Source organism: Frieseomelitta varia, unplaced genomic scaffold (assembly GCF_011392965.1).
Source record: "Frieseomelitta varia isolate USP_RPSP 00005682 unplaced genomic scaffold, Fvar_1.2 scaffold_258, whole genome shotgun sequence".
Lineage (NCBI taxonomy): Eukaryota > Metazoa > Arthropoda > Insecta > Hymenoptera > Apidae > Frieseomelitta > Frieseomelitta varia.
The window spans coordinates 374,058-395,269 of record NW_025109988.1 but is presented as its reverse complement, the minus strand read 5'-3'; the positions used below and the strand labels follow the sequence as shown (position 1 = coordinate 395,269).

Below are 21,212 nucleotides of genomic sequence, written 5' to 3'. Positions count from 1 at the left end.
TATAGATGTGAAAGGTTAATTCTCGTTGAGACCACTGATGCGAAAGTTTTTTTCAAACGTTACGAGTGAGATTTTGTAGCAAATGTCACTGTCACTGGTAAGTGAAGGAAAATTGACGCGTTGACGGTGAATTTTCACATTTGAAATAAGAATTACGCGACTGGGTCCGAATGGGCCCTACATCCACCGGACGAGTGGATCGACTCTCTCGATCAATTTCCCTTTCGTCTTGATTGTTCTTACAAAAAGTACTCTAGTCGCGAGAGAAACGACGAGATTTCAGGGAACGACGATCTGCTACGACTGGCTACCCCCACTGTCAGGTATCGCAAACGAGTGTTAAGTTGCACGGTTTTGTTGAACAGTTTTATTTCCCCTCCTCCCCTTTTGCGATTTCTTTAACAAGTCCACCACCGTTTACACTGTTTACCTCCTTTCCGTTTTTGAATCTCTTGGTTTTTCTTTCTCTCTCTCTCTCTCTTTGTCTCTCGCTAGCCTCCCACCTCTCCCCTCGCCGACCCTGTTTCTTTTTCAGCGTTTGTTGAAGTTTGTTTAGCGAGTCGATTGTTTAGCGCCAGGATCCAGCTGTTTTAACCTGTGGTGCGGAATAATCAGCGAGCGTACGCCTCGGTGGCATCGTGTGTGCCCTTCTCGCGAGACGAACAATTCCGTGGTATCGTCGCCAGGTGCACGTACTTACGAGCGAAGAATTTTTTGTTTGTTTGCTCGTCGGTATACGACACACGATTCGTTGTGTGCTCGAGGATTCGCGAATATACCACGGAACGACCGACTGCGAACGATACGAGCGTAATTAAGGTAGAACGACGAAGATTTACGATACAGTCGTACCATTTTGTTGCACTTTTAATTCTCTTTTATTCCTTTTTCTTTTGCCCCTCGAGAAACGCCGGAAATAAGTATTTTCAATATTCTAAATAAATATTTGAAATATTTCTAAATATAATTTAATGTAAATATAATTATAATTGCAACATAACTATATTATAATTATAATTAAATGTAACGTAATTAATATAATATTCTAAAAGAATATAAAAGTTGAAATTAAATATTTTAAATAAATATTCGAAATATTCCTAAATATAACTTAATGTAAATGTAATTATAATTGCAATATAATATAATTATATTATATTATAATTATAATTAAATGTAATTAATATAATTAAAATTGAAATTAAATATTCTAAATATTCCCAAATATAATTTAATGTGATTATATTTGTATTTAATGTAAATATAATTATAATTGCAATATAATATAATTGAATATTCTGAGATATATATATATATATATATATATAACAAATATTCTAATTTATAATATTCTAAATATTCTTAAATATAATGTTAAAGAAAATGGATATATCGAAACAAAAAGTATGGCTGCCACGCTACGTGTATATTTTTGTTTGCTCGTGATAAGAATAACTGGTTGAAAATGGTTCTGTCACGACCAAAATGGCTCACACGATTAAATATACACATGTTCGAACAATAAATTGTATTATTTGGCAAGAGTATACCGAGATACCAATCATATCTGTGTTCACGATTGTGTATCTGCTTTTGATAAGTGTCTCGTGATTTTCAACGGTCGTTCTTTATGTACTTTACCCTAACGGATGAGTCGAAAGAGAAAGAGAAACACTAACAATAAGCAAAAGTGACAGAAATGGCAAAACGTATGTATCTTTTTGCTCGACTTTCGTCGTTCTACCTTCTCGTCGAGTACAAATTCTCGCGAGATTCTCTCTCGAAGGTAACACGTATCCGCGCGTATATCCGCCTTGATGGTCGGCCTTGATATTTACTCACGGTGTAACCTCGAGCGGTTAGCCCAGCCGCGATCCAAAAGGCACGATCCACACCCCCACAATCACGACGACGACGACGACGACAACGACGACGTTACACGTTGTGGTTTGTCTATATATTTTTTTTCTCCACCTTTTCTCTGGTTTTCGTTTTCTTCTCTTTCTTTTTTTTTCTTTTTTTTTTTTTCTAAATTACTCTGAAAATTCTGAAACTGGTGCAAACTCGGCTTTGAAGGTGCGTGCATAAACAGCTGTCGTCGTCGCAGCCCGAGCCGCTCATCTTCTGCATGACGAGCGACTCGCGAAACACGACCTTTGTCATCGAGTGCTGCAAAGAGGATTTTTGCAATCGGGATCTGAAACCTCAGCTGCACCCTCGCAACAAAGGTACAGTCAAAACGACCTTCGAAGTAGCGAAAACTCTGCAGGTGGCTCTCACAGGCTTTTGCTGCAGCTCACTTTCTTTCCTCTCTCTCTCTCTTTCTAAATCTCATTCTACTCCTTTTTCTCTCTCTTTTTTTACTCACTTTTGCTCTCCCGTCGTCGTAGCTACGATTTTTTTCTCACAATCGTTTTCTTCTCGCATTTCTTTCCCTTTTCTTTTTTCCTTTCCTCTCTCGCTGTCTGCTAATCTCGTCACTGGTAGATCTGCAGACACTGATTCTTGTTGGAATCAAGATTATTGTACATATGTAAATAATAGATGTACATATATTTACGTAGGTATACATCATCGTGCAAAAATCTTAGGCCATCTATGAATCATAAACATATTTCAAGTCTGATGCTGTTTCCTAAGAAACGTTTAATCCGAGAGTTGTTGGCGAAAATAATAATAATGGTAGGAAATTAATATTTCAAACAATTCACAATCTTATTTCCAGCGACTTATTTCAAATCGTTCTACATATACACATATACATATATATATATATATATATATATATATATAAAATTTACACATTCGCGAATATGAGAAATCTCGGACCCGTTGTTACTCGTTTAACGGAAACGTGGAAACGATTGTTGCGTGAAAATGGGGAAAAATGCACATTTCCTACGTGTGTGAATCATTTCTGCGAATGGTCCAAGAGTTCTGCACGTTGTTGTACAACAATATAATAACGATAATAATGGTAACGTCGGAGAGCATCTTGTTAATTTCAAGTACCAATTAAATTTTCATGCTGTCGACTTGTTCCGCGTTCTCTCTCTCTTGTTTTTCTCCCTCTCTCCATCGATCGCTTTTCTTTAATACGATTACTTTATCATTTGCCATTCAATCCGACTGCAATTATCCATCGCTCGGCGAACTCTGGTGTCGCATCGTAGCTCGTGCCTAGCCGATCTCTCTCTTTCACTCTCTTTCAGTCGTCGCTGATATTATATATATATATATATTGTTACACACGTGTGCAGCCGGCAGCAGCAAGTAGCAGCATGAACAAGAATGATCATGTTAACGATGTAGCCGTCGTATGTTATTTCTATTTTTGTACCCACAGCACGAAAATATTTCAACACTTGCCGCAAAAAGAAACAAGCGCTTGTCGCACGGAATATTTTGAAATATTTTTTTTTTTCAACATAATATTACAAATTTATACAATTTTACAAAACTTTTATTCGAACAGGACAAGACTTCCACTCCGGAACTTATCGATATAGAAATATTGCAATATTGTAATATTTTTTTTATTTGCAGTAATTAATATTTTAATATTAAGATGATACAATTCTCTATAATTTCTTAAAGTGTGACAATTTTGCAAACGGTATGGGAAACGATAGTCTTTCGTGTGTTTTACTCTGGTAAAAGTAAAATTGTTCTCTTCGTTGGTTTTTCTGTTTGAAAGACAGAAGAGATTATCTATGCATTTATGTATTTGTATTAAACATATAAATCTGTATCGAGATGCAAACGATTGTTGCTGACAACAGCAGTCGGGTCGTCGATTTTAATGAAGTTTGGTCTATCGATTCTAAAGCAAATGTAATTTAACTATGTCCAAGCATTTGCGTCAAAGATATTTAATATTTCATTCTACTATCCCTTCTATAGTGAATTCATACCCGGATGTTTCAGGGTTCTTCAAATCCCTCGCAGGGAAGAAATATTTTTGTATTATCTCTACTTTTGTTTTCTTTTTTTTGGTTTTCTTCTTCTTTTATATAGAATACTGTGTTTTACATTTTTATAGTATCCCTAATTATTAATTTATTTAGATTATCAGAGAATTTCGATATACAAAATACAACGTCGAACATAACAATTTTTTATTAGCTAATATTTTGACGACCCAACTGCTCCTTGTGAGAAGTCACATAGAGTTTTACAGTGAATTTTTATTGTCACCTCGAGCGTGACATACGAGTTTTATAGCAAATTTTTTTTTATAGTGGACTTTTGTACGAGTTCAAAGAGCCTATATTTGTATTCTTTGGAAAAAAATTTCCACAGTTGAGAAATATTAATTACTGCTATAATAAAAGAGCGACATAAATGACAAAACAATAAAAGAAATAAACGTATAAGTAGTGAGGATTAATAAGTTTCAATATTCAGCGGGATCGTCTTATTTATGCTACGTATTAACATTTTACTAAACATATAAATGTAATTTGCAACGAATGTCTTGTATACATTCGATTGACATACATTTCAAATTTTACCAATTCAGATCTCGCAGTTTTATCGATATCTCAAAATTTTTCCGTGCAACACACGTTAGAAGATTTTCACATGTGATGAAATATTTTGATGAATCGTCCTCCTTTCCTTAAATTCTCCTTTATTTAAATATTTTTATCTCTATGCAAAATTGTGCCTTGAACTTGATTATGTATCACACACATTCATCAACTTGCTGGCAGATACTCTGGCTAATTTTTTTCTCCCCCTGTTCCACTCAATTTAATTGCAATACGATTATGTCGAGATACACGTACGATCACTGACGAAAATATTTTAGACGTTAAGGTCTGCTTAAACGTTCACGCTTGATGTTTTGGTGTCTTATTATTTTTATATATATCTAATGTACGTTCATTTAGTTTAAGTTTTCTTTTGTAGCTGGTATTTTAATCTTTTACGTCCTGACATTTTTAAGATCCTATTTTAAACTGAGTATGTATGTTTAAAATCTTTTTTCTTTTTTTTTTTTTTTTTTGAGAACTAAGAATATTACATTTTCATTTAACCGAATCAATCGTAGTTTAATCAATCAATTAAATCACAATTTCCATAATGAAACAATATTTAAAAAGGCAGCATTTCCTTTTGAAATCCAAACATACATAAGTTTCTAACTTGTGAGCAGGGACTAGAATTTTAAAATCAAAAATATAAAAATCCAGGACATAAAGGATTTATAGATTATCGATGATACACGTCTAAAAATTAAAAGAGTAAGTATTCATTATATTTTTATTACTACATCTCAGTGTTTTATGTGATATCAAATCCGATTGCAAGCAGCGTGCGCAATGATTAATCCTTTCACAATAAAACGAGAGCGGATGCAGAGAGCACGACTTAAAAAAAAGAAACAAAAAAAGAAAAAAAAGATATTTACGTTTTATCGTGGAAACCTGAAACATTTTGCCTGAACGTATGTCGTAACGAATACGTAACGAATTAATCACGTTACGCGCAACGAAATTAAAAACACGACGAGATTCACGACGGCGCGTTCGATAGCTCGCAACTTTTTCTCTCTCGCGTCACATTGTGAAAGGAATAAATCACCGCCGATTTTTCATTTTTCTCTTCTTCTTCTTTTGACGCCGAAATATTTTTATGACGGAACATTTATATGTCTTTTTAGTTTAGAAAGAAATAAAAAAAAAGGAAGAGCTCGCTGCTCGTATTTTGTATCGTTTGAACAAATCAAGTATTATTCACACGCGTAATTTATCGCGGTGCATTTGATTGAATTTGACTGAAGTCCAAAAATATATTCAGAACACAAAACGTTGCGTATACAAGCGTGCCTTATTCGTCGAATATTTTCGTTCGTATTCGTATTTGTGCATAAATTTTTCGTAACTTTTTTTTTTTATTATCATTTTTTTATTATCTGCTCTCAAGGCAAGGGTTACAGAAGAAACTTTCGTAAGTTTAATTTGAAATTAGAAATGAACGAGAAGTAAATTCTAGAGAGTCTAGAAACCTAATTAAGTTAAATTGAGATAACAGAGTCCGATACGTTTGGGCGCAAATTGTTTCTGAAATTTGCATTTCAAGTCTCTGTCATTCTCTGACTTTTTCAAGTAAAAATTGAACCAGCTGTCCCAGATATTTCGTGCATCTTTCACAAATTTCGAACCTTCAGTCAGGCCCCCCTTTTCAGTCCTTCTTTTTTTTTCATTTCTCGTTCATTCCAATACGTGTTCCGTATATTTTTATTGCAGCACAGCCGGTTGGAGAATACAATAGTATACGTTTTTTTAATAGCAATTATGTCGACACGTTACTACGAGTTGAAAAAAAAAAAAAAATGTATAACCGAAGAGCACGAAGATGAAAAGAAATTGTCCTGTATCGCGGATATGGTAATAGTCTTTAATTCGATGGAAATTTTTTTTTTTCCCTTTAATCGATCTAACGAACGATAGCACGATTCAGAAAGGAAACAGTGTGAAATTGTTTGCCACCTACGGAGGTTTTTAGTTACTTCAAGGTACTCTTCTCCTGTATATTCTCGCTGACAAGTGCTCGGAGGGAGGGACCGGAAGTCCTCCCGAGTGAACTTGGAAAGCACCGGTAGCATGTTGCCACGTATACCTCTCTCTGCACTCTCTAACGAAAGTAGACGTTGTAGCGATACTGGTAAACAAGTTCCTTTCAAAAAAGGAACGTCTTTTGTAAATATTTCTTTTCAGTTTCTTTCACGGAAAAAAAAAAATGGAGACACAGAGACTTGGCTCGGCCGGCCTTTGTCGACTTTCCTTCAATTTCGTCCTTCTACGCGCGTTCGATGTATCCTTTGTAGTCGTAGATGATAACTTTAGAGCTCGAAGAGTCGGTGCGAGACAAAACGCGTACGTTGTTATATCGTCAAGAGAATTTTTCAAAGTTGCATCATTGCACAGACTTATATAGATGTTGTGAACAGTAAAATTTAATATATAGGCTCAGTTTAGTATTTGTCAAATTAATATTTTTCACATTTGACATTTTCATACCGAATCGAGAGAGTGGAAAAGGTTCATAAAAGGAGTGGATTATAAAAGTGCTACGGAAAGCACAAATTTGTTTAGGAAAGCAATTTTTTTTTCCAACTACCAACACAGTGGTTCGAAATATTTTAAAAGACAAAGCCTGCAAAGTGAAATTTTGCAAAAATCAGCCCTTTCGAATTGTGTCAAAAAATCTCTTACAATCAGTGTAATTTGAACGCTGTTAAATTACAAAAAAACTATTGTTTCGATTAACTTGATTAATTTATCATTCGCGCCAAAAAATAAAAAACAAAAAATTGGCCCTCGAATTGTCCCGCGTTTGTAAGTGCTTTTCTTTTTCTCTTCTCGAGAACGAGAACAACTGACGAAGTAAAAATCTTGCACCCGCGCTTCGTTTTTCTTTTCATCCCTTCTATCGTTAATGGCTGTTGTTATTCTCATCTCTGCACGCTCTTTCAATTTAATCTCTCTCCCCATGGCTTTTGTCGCCGCCCGGAATTGTCTGTTTCTGCGGGACAACACGCGCGAACGCATACGAAAAGTAATCGACTCCTTGCAGAACGAATTAATTCTCCGTTTTTTTTTTTATTTTTTTTTTTTATTTCCCTACAACGCGACTTCTACAACGGAGAACTGATCTTAACTATTTGTTCGTTCGCAGCTTGTTCGCGTAACTCTGCAACTCTGTACATATAATACATACATGTACATATGTATGCATAATTGCGTAACTTGTATATTTATGTGCGTGTATAGTCTCCTCGGGGATTAAAGAGAGAACTTTTTATTTTCCGCTGTTACGTGACGTTCGTTGAACATTTACGAACGTTTTTTTTTCTCTTTGAGAATATTTCGAGTTGAAATGGTACCTCGTTGCGCGAGTCTCGTCATCGAACATTGAGATAATCTCGTAACGCGAGTTTCAAGTTCTGAAGGATCAGAGTCTTTGCTATTCGTGGAATCGATCATCACGGTGATACCAACAATCGATTCCTTCTATTTTTAACCATCGATGGCAAAAACTTTACTCGTGCAAGTAATGTCGTTCATAAATCATCGCGCAGTAATGATTCAGTTCATAATTGTATCAAATTTGCATCACGTTGGACAGTGAGACTTTGACATTTATTGTACATTACGTACTTTGAACATTTTATACATTTTTGCCTATCATCCGTATGTACGTTTTATGCGCTTTTACACGTGGAAATTCTCCATTTTGAAAAGCTATTTCGCGCTGCATAATAATTTTTTTTCTCTCTTATTATCAAGCGTGTATACGTTTTTTTTTAATTAAATGTTTCGTAACTTTCATCTTACAATCATCCCTTTGTTGATTTCTTTTAATACGATTGTGACACGTTTCGTTACAGCGTGAGTTCTAAAATATCTTGCACACACGATGTAAAAAAGTCTTTAAGTAAAACTTTCACGAGCCAGCATACGCGTGTAGCGAACTCTAATTTCGTTGAATCTCTTCCGCGGTAGATCGCAGTGCTTCTTGGCGAACATTTTACACAAAAGCGCGGGGGAAAAAAGAAATTGCCGACGCGGTAACGCGTTCGTGAATGCTCGGAGATAACGACGTTATAATGTGACCTCTTACCGACGAAATTACCGAGCCAAAAGAAAAGAAAAGAAAAGGAAAAAGAGGAAATAAAGCAAGAACCATGTGAATTATTGCCCGATTGCAAGTTATTAATGATTAATTCCCAAACTTATCTCGGCTGCCTGTTACTCGGTCGCTGGTGTGTGCCTTCGCGAATTTATAACTCTTGTAATAAGAGTGATTTATCACTGGGCCAACGGAAAGACCGATAAACGAAAGGAAGTCGAAGTAAGAGAAGAGAGGAAAAAAAAAAAACAAAAAAAGCAGCTGCGGCTTTCGTTTGCAATTTATTTAGAACGTTCTTGCCGCGTAGGATGACGTTTGATTCTCGACGAGTGGCATCACGGAAACAGAAATGGCTGCAGTAATTCCAAAAAACAAATCACAAAGTATAATGTTACAATTATTATAGTATAGCATTAAAATTGTAAGGTATGCTCAAAAAAATTCAAGATTCCGGATTAACAATAAAATTCAGAGTCAAATTAAGTACTGTGAAACCGAAATTTTATGCAATATTTGCAAATATTAAAATGATTACAGTATAGTATAGCATTAAAATTATAAAGTATACTGAAAAAAATTCAAAATTCCGAATTCTAGATTAACAATTAAAATTCAAAGCCAAATTAAGCACTGTGAAACCGAAATTATTACAATTTTTTCAAAATTAAAATTATTACAGTATAGTATAATACAAGCATTAAAATTATAAAGTATACTGAAAAAAATTCAAGATTCTGAAATGTAGATTAAAAACAAAATTCAAAGCTAAATTAAGCACTGTAAAACCGAAATTATTACAATTTTTGCAAAATTAAAATTATTACCGTATAATATAGTACAGTAGAGTACAGTATAATCTAGCATTAAAATCATAAAGTATACTGAAAAAAATTCAAGATTCTGAATTCTAGATTAACAACAAAATTCAAAGCCAAATTAAGCACTGTGAAACCGAAATTATTGCAATTTTTGCAAAATTAAAATTATAAAGTATGAAAAAAATTCAAGATTCTGAATTCTAGATTAACAACAAAATTCAAAGCCAAATTAAGCACTGTGAAACCGAAATTATTACAATTTTTTCAAAATTAAAATTATTACAGTATAGTATAATACAAGCATTAAAATTATAAAGTATACTGAAAAAAATTCAAGATTCTGAAATGTAGATTAAAAACAAAATTTAAAGCCAAATTAAGCACTGTGAAACCGAAATTATTGCAATTTTTGCAAAATTAAAATTATTACCGTATAATATAGTACAGTAGAGTACAGTATAATCTAGCATTAAAATCATAAAGTATACTGAAAAAAATTCAAGATTCTGAATTCTAGATTAACAACAAAATTCAAAGCCAAATTAAGCACTGTGAAACCGAAATTATTGCAATTTTTGCAAAATTAAAATTATAAAGTATGAAAAAAATTCAAGATTCTGAATTCTAGATTAACAACAAAATTCAAAGCCAAATTAAGCGCTGTGAAACGGAAATTTTTCCAAAAATTCCCAATGTTCGATGACGCTTCGAATCAGAACGATCGAGTAGTCGTTCAACGAGGCACTATTGCGGAAATTCTCGCGCTCGTTGATTCTACACAGGTACCAGAGATCGAATAAAGTGCAAAAATTCGCAAGAATCACGACCATGAGTCGCGATGACAGAAAGAGACAAAAAGGTAAAAAAAAAAAAAAAAAAAAAAAAAAAAAATTGAAGGAGCATGGTAGTAGAAAATCGCAGAGAGCCGAGCTCGTTCGAGGAAAGGAGACCGGGCTTTTCTCCCCGGTGTCGGCACGGTGAATAATTCTGGTGCGGAAGTGATGTAAATTGTTCTCAGGTGTTACGATAAGGTGCACTTCTTCCCGGCGCCCGAGTACTCGGTATGGTGCGAAGCGAATAGCACGCTGTACAGTCCAGGTGGCGTGGAATACGTGGTCGACTGCTGCGACCATTTCGACTTCTGCAATCGCAACCTAACGCCCTCTTTTCCTCCGAGAGGTGGGCCATACTCCCGATTACCTCTGACGAGGTACAACTTTCTCGCGACGTCTGCTTCCTTTCAAGGTCGATGCCGCGAAAACTCGCGACGTTTCTACGAAATTTGTTTCCCCGCGCTTGTCGAGTCTTTCATCGACAAAATCTTTCTTTCTTTCTTTCTTTCTTTCTTTCTTTCTTTCAGTCGAAGTTGAAAGTTACATCTGTCAGCTTCTGTAATTTGCAGATTGTAATTTATCATCTGGAGATTCTACGCGCGGCGGTTTATAATAATTTTTGACGTTTCGTTTGAGAAATTCTCGCCTCTCTGCTGGTTTCTGTAGGTTGACTATTTTCTAAACACGCGAAATTGTCATTTTTCTCCTTCTACTTACATTAGATTTCATTCTACGGAATCGAACTACTTGTATTTTGAGCGGCTACGAAAATAAAATACACGTAGTACAAAAATGTGTGACACACGCACAACTACTTTGATTGATAGTTTGTTAAATATTATGCACTCGCGAGCAGCTGGTTCGTCAATTAAAATTGACCGTCAATAAACTCCAAAGGGAAATGATTGAAACGTGGGTTTTGAATGTTCGTTTCATTTTGTATTTCCGCGTAGGTGTGTAGCGAGTCGTGTTTCGATATCCAATATTCAATTCATTTGATCTCGATGAAAGAATTTTTCACGAGGTTGAAGGCACGAGCTGGAGTTTGTTGTTCTTTCTCTCAAATAAAAGCCACGGTAATTGGCCCTTTGAAATATATATATATTTCTTTCTCTCTCTCTCTCTCTCTCTCTCTCTCTCTGGTAGAAATTGTACGTTCTTCGTTCGGACGAAACCGGAGAAAAGAAAGCAAAAGGGAATACAGAGAGTAACGAGACGAGACTTTACGTTCGGTGGAATTCTGCTCGATTTTATACTGAATCATCTAAAATTTCGATTTACGTTTCTCGTATCTTAACCTCTTGCGCTGGAAATTTTTTGTTCCAAAATTGCAATATTCTCTCAGTAAACCGAAATAGGCGAAGCAAAGAATAAATTTATTACTTCTCAATAATTTCTATCCAGCGATGTCGTATCGACGAGTTCAAAAAGAAAGCGACGAATTATTGTGTAATTCTTGGTTTGGTCACTCGTTACGGTCCGCAATCAGTTGCCAGCGCAAAAGGTTAAAATCCGCGACGTGTCCTTTGCAATTTTGTAACTAAATTGCAGCACAGTTCAACTCGTTGCAATACTGTTCGTTTCGTTGATCGAACGAATCGAACTTTATATTTTATTTTACAGATGTATATTTGAACGAATCGGTTTGATAAAAAGTCGAGTTTTAAGCTAACGGAAGTGTCAATGCGCGTGTAAATTATTAATTGCAAAAAATTATAACGAAGAACGCGTTAAATTAGTTGAGAATATTGTTTGCCGATGACATAACACGCAGATGAACGTTCTCAGCCGAATATCCCTGTTTGCTGAATAATTCACAAGATTTCAAAGTGTCAAGTGCTAAGCGAGAGCTTCCGACGGAAGAAAAATGAGTTAACCTTTCGTTTTTAACTTTGCCTGTCAAGTTTACTCGTCGAACACTGGAAATTTTATTGAACAAAAAAAAAAAAAAAAAAGAGTTATGATAACACGTTTCTTCGCTAACGAATGAGTTTAATTTCTCAGCTTCCTAGCGTGCAAGAATATTTGAAATACACTAACGAACGAGATGTTAAAGAAAGTACACGACTTTCTCACACCTTTGCGATTTCGTTTTCCGATAGTTTCGAATTTTCGAACGTGTGTTTTCTCCTCTTTTTCGAATACGGTTGACCGTAACTTGTTTTTGAAATAGCCAAGTTAATAAAATCGGGAACGGAAACCAGCAGCGAACGACGCGGTGAACGAAGGACCGAACTGATGCATATTGATCGACTTTTAAAAGCGATTGTCATACACTTGTCTCTGCCTTGTGTCTTTATATATACAGGCTGTCCCATTTGAAACGTCTCACATAATCAATTTTCGAGAAAGTATCCTCGCTTACGCGATACGATAATCATTTTCGAGAAGAACAAAGTCGTGATGGTCAAAGCTTTGAAACAAATGGATTGTTGTGACGAATAATATAATTCTTTTTTACAAATTTATGTTTGTTTAAATTGTCAACAATTTTTCACTGTCATTGATAGAATTATCGCTGCATCATACGTTGTCATTTCAAAATTATTTCAAAAGTTACCAAGAAATTATTGTCTTACCCTCTTCGTATTCGAAATGGTGACTTGAGTTTCGTGTACTGATTTACCTTATCTTCAAAGGATAGTTGCACCCTTTCCAATGTTTCAGAGCGGAGCTGGCTATAGCGCTATCCCCTCCACTGCATCCATTTCCCCCACTTGGTAAAGAAATCAACAGATTGAAAGAGTGGGGCTCATGCACGGCAGTGGAGGGGGTAACGCTAGCAATTAGAAAAGTAGGGAGAGCCTACGGACCGCCAGTTACCCCTCTTCAAAACAAAATAAGTTCTACTCGAAACATCTTTCTCTATAACTTTAATACTTTAGGCTTAGAAGATAATAACTGCGTGAGACGTTTCAAATGTCGACCAAATAAAATATTATTCATTAATATTGTTTTAAAAATCGATCGAAACAAAATACTGTTTCAAAATCTTCGCAAAAGAAAAAAAAAAAAAAAAAAAAATGCTTCGAACCGTAGTGCTTCTCACACTCTTTCACTGAACTACAACAACAACATACAATGTTCTGATGTCTCGACTGTACAAGAAAGAAATTGTCGCGGATCGGCGACCTTGGAAAGACGCACGCGACAATAAAACGAAGAGCAAAATTAAAAAGCCATTTGCCAAAACGGATGGATTAAAGGAACGGATGGATGGACGAATTTTCGTTGGGCTTTCTCGATCATCGATAATCTCGATTTGCTTTTTGTGAATTGTCTGCGCGATCATCTTTGTCACATATACACGTACACACGCGTCCACTCACTGTACATGTGTCCTTTTGTACACGTTGTCGTCTTTGTTCGAAGCGCGTCCCCGCTTCATTATCGGACTGACGCGATGCAGCGCGACCGCGAAGCACCGTGATTTCTCTCTCTCTCTCTCTCTCTCTCTCTCTCTCTCTCTCTCTCTCGTCTCGCAATCAAAGAGCACACTGCTCGAAGCCCGAAGCTTGAAATTCAATATTTTGCACCGCTATTGTAAGCAGGCCGCTGCGTTCCATTGCATAACTCGATGATACGTTCTGTTTACATTAATCTAAGCGATAGCTCATTATATCCGTTTTCCTATCGCGCGACTTATCTGTGCGTGTCATTCTTTTAATCCATCGATGCGAGATCTCGCGGTGTCGAACGTTCAGCGCGAGATACACTAGTGGACAGAGTTATGACACTGAGAAATTGCTGGTACAAAGGTTTTTCGTTATATTCGTCGCAAACAATGCACTATGTGCAAATCAAAGTTTTGAATATTTGAACGAATGTTTAATTGAAACGAAAATGATAAAATTTCACTTGGACACAGAGAGTAATTGTGTCGAGTTTTTTCATTTGTCTATATTGCGTTACAAATTCTTCGACAAAATGAGTTTGTTAACTTGTGTAATTTAATGTTGAAAATTAACGATTAAATTTCAAAATTAATTTAACTTTGAAAATTAACGAAAGAAGTACACAATTTGACGAATCACCAAGTGAGCAAGAAGAAAAATAGAAATTTTGCAGTTGAAGGCAGAGAGTGCGAATTCAAAACGAATTTCACTCAAAGTGAAAAGAAGTCGGTGCGTTGTTTTTTTTTTTAGATAAATCCAAAAAGTAGAGAGAGATGAGGATGAGGTTAAGACAACGTAGGATAAGAGAGACTGATTGACTTTGGGGAGAAAAAAAAAAAATATAAAATTTTCAAAGAAAAATCGCGACGTGTTTTTTTACTAACTGTCTGTTGTTGATGTTGGTAATGTAATAACCGAATGACCGAGTTAAAAAATTGCTCTTGCACAACCAAGAAATTATTTAATCTGAACTTCGACCAATGTAAATATAGAACGATAAATGCGTAAATGTACTGATATGGTATTTAAAATAGGTGGTATATCACCGTTCGGTTTAATTTCAGCGCTGATTCGTGACTGCCAGATGTCAGCTCTTCATTTATACTTTCCATTTAGTGTTCTTCGTCCAAATAATGAATTCTTATACGTGAAATCTACGATTAGATTAGACTAGACTAGAACGTCAAAGAATTTATGGTATAAATTAATATCATCCATTAATTAATATTCGGTTGATTTGCTTGATTCATGAATTGAAATGCTAGTAGGAAACACTAGAACTATCGAAATTTACGAATTTATAATTTTTGTTAGAAATTTTGTCGATACAAAACGGTAGAGTTTTAAATATTGTATTATAAAAATGTTTCTGTTGTATCTTTTTTTTTTTTACTTTACTAATGTCTCAGATGGAAATTTTATATTAATATTGATTACCTTTGAGTTAGTAGAGAGAAAACATAGTAAAATTCTTAGAAAATTTTCAAATTTTCACTATATTGCTCGTAACTTCAATTTTTATTTTTCTACTAAGGTCTTATGCGATAGAGTTCATCACTGTTCGTTCCAAGGCGTGTTTAACAAGTCAAAAATTAAAGCTCAGTCGAATTATCATTTTCAACGTGACATGATTAAATCATATCGTGTAACATCCGAAGTTCTTTCGAAATTATTACATTACAATTGAAATCTGTCTCGTGTACTAATAATTGAAATAAGAATCCACGGCTAATATCGAAATCTTTGCAAACAGCAACTATGAAAAAACGATTACGTAATCTTTCAGTAATTTTTATTGAAGACGAATAAATGTGTAAGTCACTGACATGTCAAGAAAGTTCTGAAGAATTGAAAAAAGAACGTAACATCGTAGATCGATTTTTATATCATTCACCAATTACGACGCGATCGAGTCGAGATTATCAATTATCGTTCGATAGTGAATGGTGTTCGAGCTCAGGCCACATGTTACGCAAACATGTTTTGTCACTGAAGATGATTATTAATATCGTAAATTAATATCGCGTATCGCGCGGATGATAGAGTCGAAATCGATTCTCGCACGTACTCCAACAACTTGAGATACTTGAGATAATGTCTGATGATCTAAACGTTTTAGATTTAGATTAGCCGCGAGTTTACTTGTTTCTTGTATAATACCAAAACCGCAGAAATAAATGGAAAAGAAATTTTTCATCAGAAAGATAGGCCGACAAATTAAATTTAACTAGCGACAAATTTTATAAAAATGATCAGAAAGGTAGACGGAAAAATTGAATTTAGCGACAAATTCAAAATTAACGAACATAGAAAAATAGAAATAGGCTAAATTTTATAAAAATGATCAGAGAGACTGACAAATTAAATTTAACTAGCGACAAATTTCAACTAACGAATGAGACAGAAAAATAGTATAAATTTATAAAAATGATCAGAAAGATAGACGAAAAAAATTGAATTTAGCGACAAATTCAAAATTAACGAACGACATAGAAAAATAGAGTAAATTTTGTAAAAATGATCAGAAAGTTAGACTGACAAATTAAAATTAACTAGCGACAAACTCGAACTAACGAATGAGACAGAAAAATAGTATAAATTTTATAAAAATGGTCGGAAAGATAGACGAAAAAAATTGAATTTAGCGACAAATTCAAAATTAACGAACGACATAGAAAAATAGGCTAAATGTTGTAAAAATGATCAGAAAGTTAGACTGACAAATTAAAATTAACTAGCGACAAACTGGAACTAACGAATGAGACAGAAAAAATACACCAAATTTGATAAAAGTAATCAGAAAGATAAACTGACAAATTAAATTTAACTAGCGACAAAATCGAACTAACGAATGAGACAGAAATTTCATAGAAATGATCAGAAAGACAAACTGACAAATGAAATTTAACTAGCGACAAATTCCAACTAACGAGCGTGACAGAAACATTCATATTTTGACAAAAAGATTTATATTTCAACGCGAACGACCATCGCATGCAACATTGGCACGTTATAATAAACATCTCGGGTGTTCTTATCGGCTTATCTGGTGAAAAGTGCAACGCTGCGGCCGGATACCTTGTAATTTTACGATTGTCACAAGCGACTCGACAGATCGTGTGTCGTCTTGCATCTGTTTACGGAATGGCAGAGCCATCGCGCGACGATAATACACGCCTTGTAAGCTGCACACGGATAAGATAATGTCGAATTTACACGCTCGCGCTCGGCTATCTTTTCCATTCTTTCTCTCGTTTTATTCTGTGCGTTTTCTCGAATGCAGTTTGATACCGCGAGAAACCGCGACTATTCGAGCGCGAGATTCAATAACCACGCGAAGAAAATGCGTTATTGCGTGATTAATTGGCGAATGAACTCTTGCAGAATATCCAAAGATCTGAAAATATCGAGAACAGAGTAGACGGGACGTACACTCTCGTCTATAAGTCACCGGACATTTGCTTATTTTGATCTAAACAGATATACTAGAACACAGATATACTTTTCCGGATTAATTTTATTATACAGTCTTGCTGCATGTACTCTATTTACTCTGTTTTGATAATGATACTTGAAAACAAAACTGATATTTAACGCGTATGGTCTGAATAAATATTTCAAAGTATATCAAAAGTATGTATATATATATATATATATATTTAAAAAATCGAATCGATGTATTTTGGGATGAATTGGACAGAAGCCTTCAGAAATGTGTCCAAAATCAGAAAAAAAGACTTGTGGAAGAAATTAGAAGAAGCGTGGAAAGAAATTCATTCTAAAATATTGTTAAAATTAAACGGAAGTATGCCACGGTTATTTCTGGCCTTCGTATTTGCACAAAGATATAAAATACATTATATATACATTATATAATACAACTTGGTACGATTTTTGACATGTAAACAGTTTGACATGTGTCATATTCTATATGTTATTGTCATATTCTATTTTTGATATACTTTGAAATATTTATTCAGACCATATGCGTTAAATATCAGTTTTGTTTTCAAGTATTATTATAAAACAGAGTAAATAGAGGACAATACATATAACAAGACTGTATAATAAAATTAATCCGGAAAATATCATATCTGTGTTGTAGTAACTGTTTAGATCAAAATAAGCAAGTGTCCGGTGACTTATGGACGGGAGTGTATGTATTTGGGATGAAATTCTTGAAGATTTTGCAAATTTACTCGAGACATGCTGCTTGCAAATTTCAGAGGATATTTTGTCGTCGGCAGTGAAACTTCCTCCTTTTAATTTCCTCGTGACTGGATCGCGAATTCGTGTTTCTAAAAACGTAAAATTAACCCTTTGCACTCGAAAATGTTTTTCATATCATCCACCAGTTATTTATTTACGAATCGTCACTTCGAATAAAATGACACAGCATAGTCATTCGTAAACATTTGACACGAAATTTTGTCAATTGTGTCTTTCTAACGTGCGACATAACGTTTAAATTTGAGGGCAATCATCAACATGCGCGTTTGCTAAAATATAATATACAAGAGTTAACGATACGTAGTTTCAATCTGTGGAAAAATAATATCCTCCATCTTTTAAACTTTTGTAAGAAGCAGTAAAAAAAAAAAAAGTCCAATCTATGTGAATTATTCCAACGAGCGTCGATTGACTCAAACGACTGTCTTTTCAGAAGAAATTTCGTCTTCTGAAATTCTTTCGTCCTTCTTATTATACGTTGTTATTACAGCTTTCATTCTTGGCGTCTGTTCAAATATCATACTGTTACTTCACATCGTACAATACCAATAATAATGATCAGCAAATTATAAAAAGAGGAAACAACCGTAGCTGTTAGGTACGATGTCCTCTCAACAAACAATCGAGCGCAAAGGGTTGAAAAATTGGAGCTTTGAATCGAAAAATCATTTCGACGCGCCATATATTATGGAAAACATTTTACTTTCGACATGTCGCGTGTATATTTTTTCGTATTGCGTGCATTATCAAATTTTCCCACGGGCGCATAAAAATCAGTTTGCTGACAAGAGCTTCGTTACGTCACGTTGGCTACCGATATCGTTTCCACGATGTATATTTGAAATAATAAATTGCACGAGCCGCGACGTGCACCCCGGTGGAACAGAGACGTTCGAAACATTGTTCGGCGAGAAATTTAGGGAAAAAAAAAAAAAAAACATATCCAGCACAATTGAATGTAAAAGCAGAATGTCTTCTCGTCTCGTCGCGACGCAAATGACGAGATACGTCGACTATGGACTCTTATTACGGAAACGACGTTGTAAAAACGCATTATCAACGGGACGAGAGAATCGTCTGGCATTTATCTGCGCCGCGCGCCGTTCCAAACAAGAGCAGCCGACTAAAAATATTTTGACTCGAAACAAACGCGCCTCTTGCACGGGCGTCCCAATTTCATCTATAAAGTACAATCATCTCCGAAATTATTCGTCGTTTTCAAAAACGTCTCGAGTGCATTTTTCCCTTTTTTTGTTCTGAGAGAGCAGTAATTTGATTCGACACTTACAATTAGTTCGTCTCTAGGAGATAAATACGAAGGCCGTTACTAAACTTTCAATTATAATTACGTAATTTTTTTTTTTTTTTTGATGCGAAAAAAATTACATAATTATAGTTGAAAAAATCTGCCATCTACACACGTTTATCCAGAGACAAATTGAATGTAAAACTGCCCTTCTCAGAATTAAATTAAAAAGAAAAATGTGACAAATTTGAAACATTTTTAACGCACTTGCGCTGGCAACTGATTGCGGACCATAACGAGTGACCATAACCGTGTACAATAATTCGTCGGTACGATATCACTGGATAGAAATTATTGAGAAGCAATAAATTTATTACTTGTTTTACTTGAGTATACTTGAAACTGGGAGAATATTACAATTTTCTTTGGAACAAAAAATTCTCGACGTGCGTGGCACGTCACTCCAGCGCAAGAGGTTGAAATAACAAATAGTTTCGGAGATAGTTGCATTTGCAGATTAAAATGGGACGCCTTGTATGTACCTCGGCTCTCCGTTTTCGCGTTTAATTAATCGAGTAATCCTCCGCGTCGAGCGTCTTGCAAACGAGTTTTCACAGCTGATGGATATTTCATATCAGCGGCGATTATTTATTTAACGGGCGAAATTGTTAACGTAGCCCGAAAACGAGTAATTCGCCAAGAGATTTCGATGCGAAGCCGGGGAGAAACGAGGTCGCGGGATGAATTATTCTGGATCAACATCTCGTCTCTCTCTTTCACTCTTTCTCTCTCTGTCAGTGACGTTTTCAGTTTCTCGAATTTCTTTTTTTTTGGATCTTCAACTTTCTGACGTGTTTTAACTTTGCGCCGTATCGAAACGTTTCATTTTTATCGTCGTCGCTTTTAATTTAAAATTGAACGATCGCGCGCTGCCGGAGCGCAAAATATCAAAAGTTATTCGTGAAAATGTCAGGGGGGGAGTGTTATTACTGGGAATAATTGAACCGACGCGATCCTCGAGTTAAAAGTGCAAAGTCCGATCGAAGCGATGTAGAAACTTTCGGCTCTATCCACATTCAAGCTATTTCTCTCTTGTGCACTATGAAATTTTAATACGAAAGGCGAAACGAGCCTTCGTCCCGAAACCTATCGAAATTGAATTATTTATCGACTGATGATGCCGATTGGTAAATAACGAACACGCCCCCCTTTTCTTTTTGATCTCGCGAAGGAACCAGTTTTACGAAAACAAGTGCAATTATTAACTATTTAATTATTTCGCAGAAGTGTGAAAAGAATTAGAATCGCAATCATCTTTTAACAGAGTTGGGCGAAACGTGATCTGATCGACGATCGACAATTATTGTGGAAGATCGGATTTTTATCATCATAATCGATCAAGTGATCGTTGATTAATGAACAAGAGAACTAATCAAAATCATTAATCGTGAAATGATTTTAATTACGATAGTAGTTTACTTCTACCGATAATGCTGCGTACATTTCGTCGAAGCTGCTATATTTGTTGTTGAACATCGTGTTTTGCAGTGTGCACGATTTAATCAATCAGGACGCGTTCGAAAAAAAATTTTCCATCGACTGAATAATACTCTTATCTAGTATAGTTCTCGAATATCGTTATTGGCACAGTAATCTTTTGCATGACTCGGCGAAGATGGACGATAAACTTGCCGAATGATCAAACCCTTGCGATTCCTTCACTGTCAAACGCCAAACTCGTTCTCTTGTAATAATACCAAAAATATATATATATATATATATATATATATATATATATATATATATATATCAGAGAATTGAAAACTTAAAAGAAAAAAAACTGTTTTTTATTTTACTTTATTTTAAATTTAATAACGCAGGTATTATCGCGCAGCAAAGGATACGCGAAAATATTGCACGCATATTTTGAATTTGATTCAAAACCTGTAAAAATTACAATTGAAGATCAGTGATTGAAAATTGCAAGAATTCATCAAGATTGCTGACTTGTTTTAACAACGACCAATTGATTAATGATTATTCGTTTAGT

At 35.1% G+C, this 21,212-nt stretch overlaps 1 protein-coding gene across 4 annotated transcripts in view; it reads left to right on the top strand.

The window, feature by feature from the left end:
- LOC122528754 (TGF-beta receptor type-1) overlaps positions 1 to 21,212 on the top strand; it is an 81,487-nt gene that overhangs the window by 44,798 nt on the left and 15,477 nt on the right. For 2 of the 4 annotated variants that reach the window (XM_043654207.1, XM_043654205.1), the window contains exon 3: positions 10,477 to 10,637. The exons of 1 other annotated variant lie outside the window; for it this stretch is intronic. In XM_043654207.1, coding sequence (XP_043510142.1) covers positions 10,477 to 10,637 — 161 coding nt within the window. Of the gene's footprint in view, positions 1 to 2,076; positions 2,229 to 10,476; positions 10,638 to 21,212 lie in introns of all 4 variants that reach the window. One more of the 4 variants, XM_043654209.1, reaches the window with a different exon arrangement.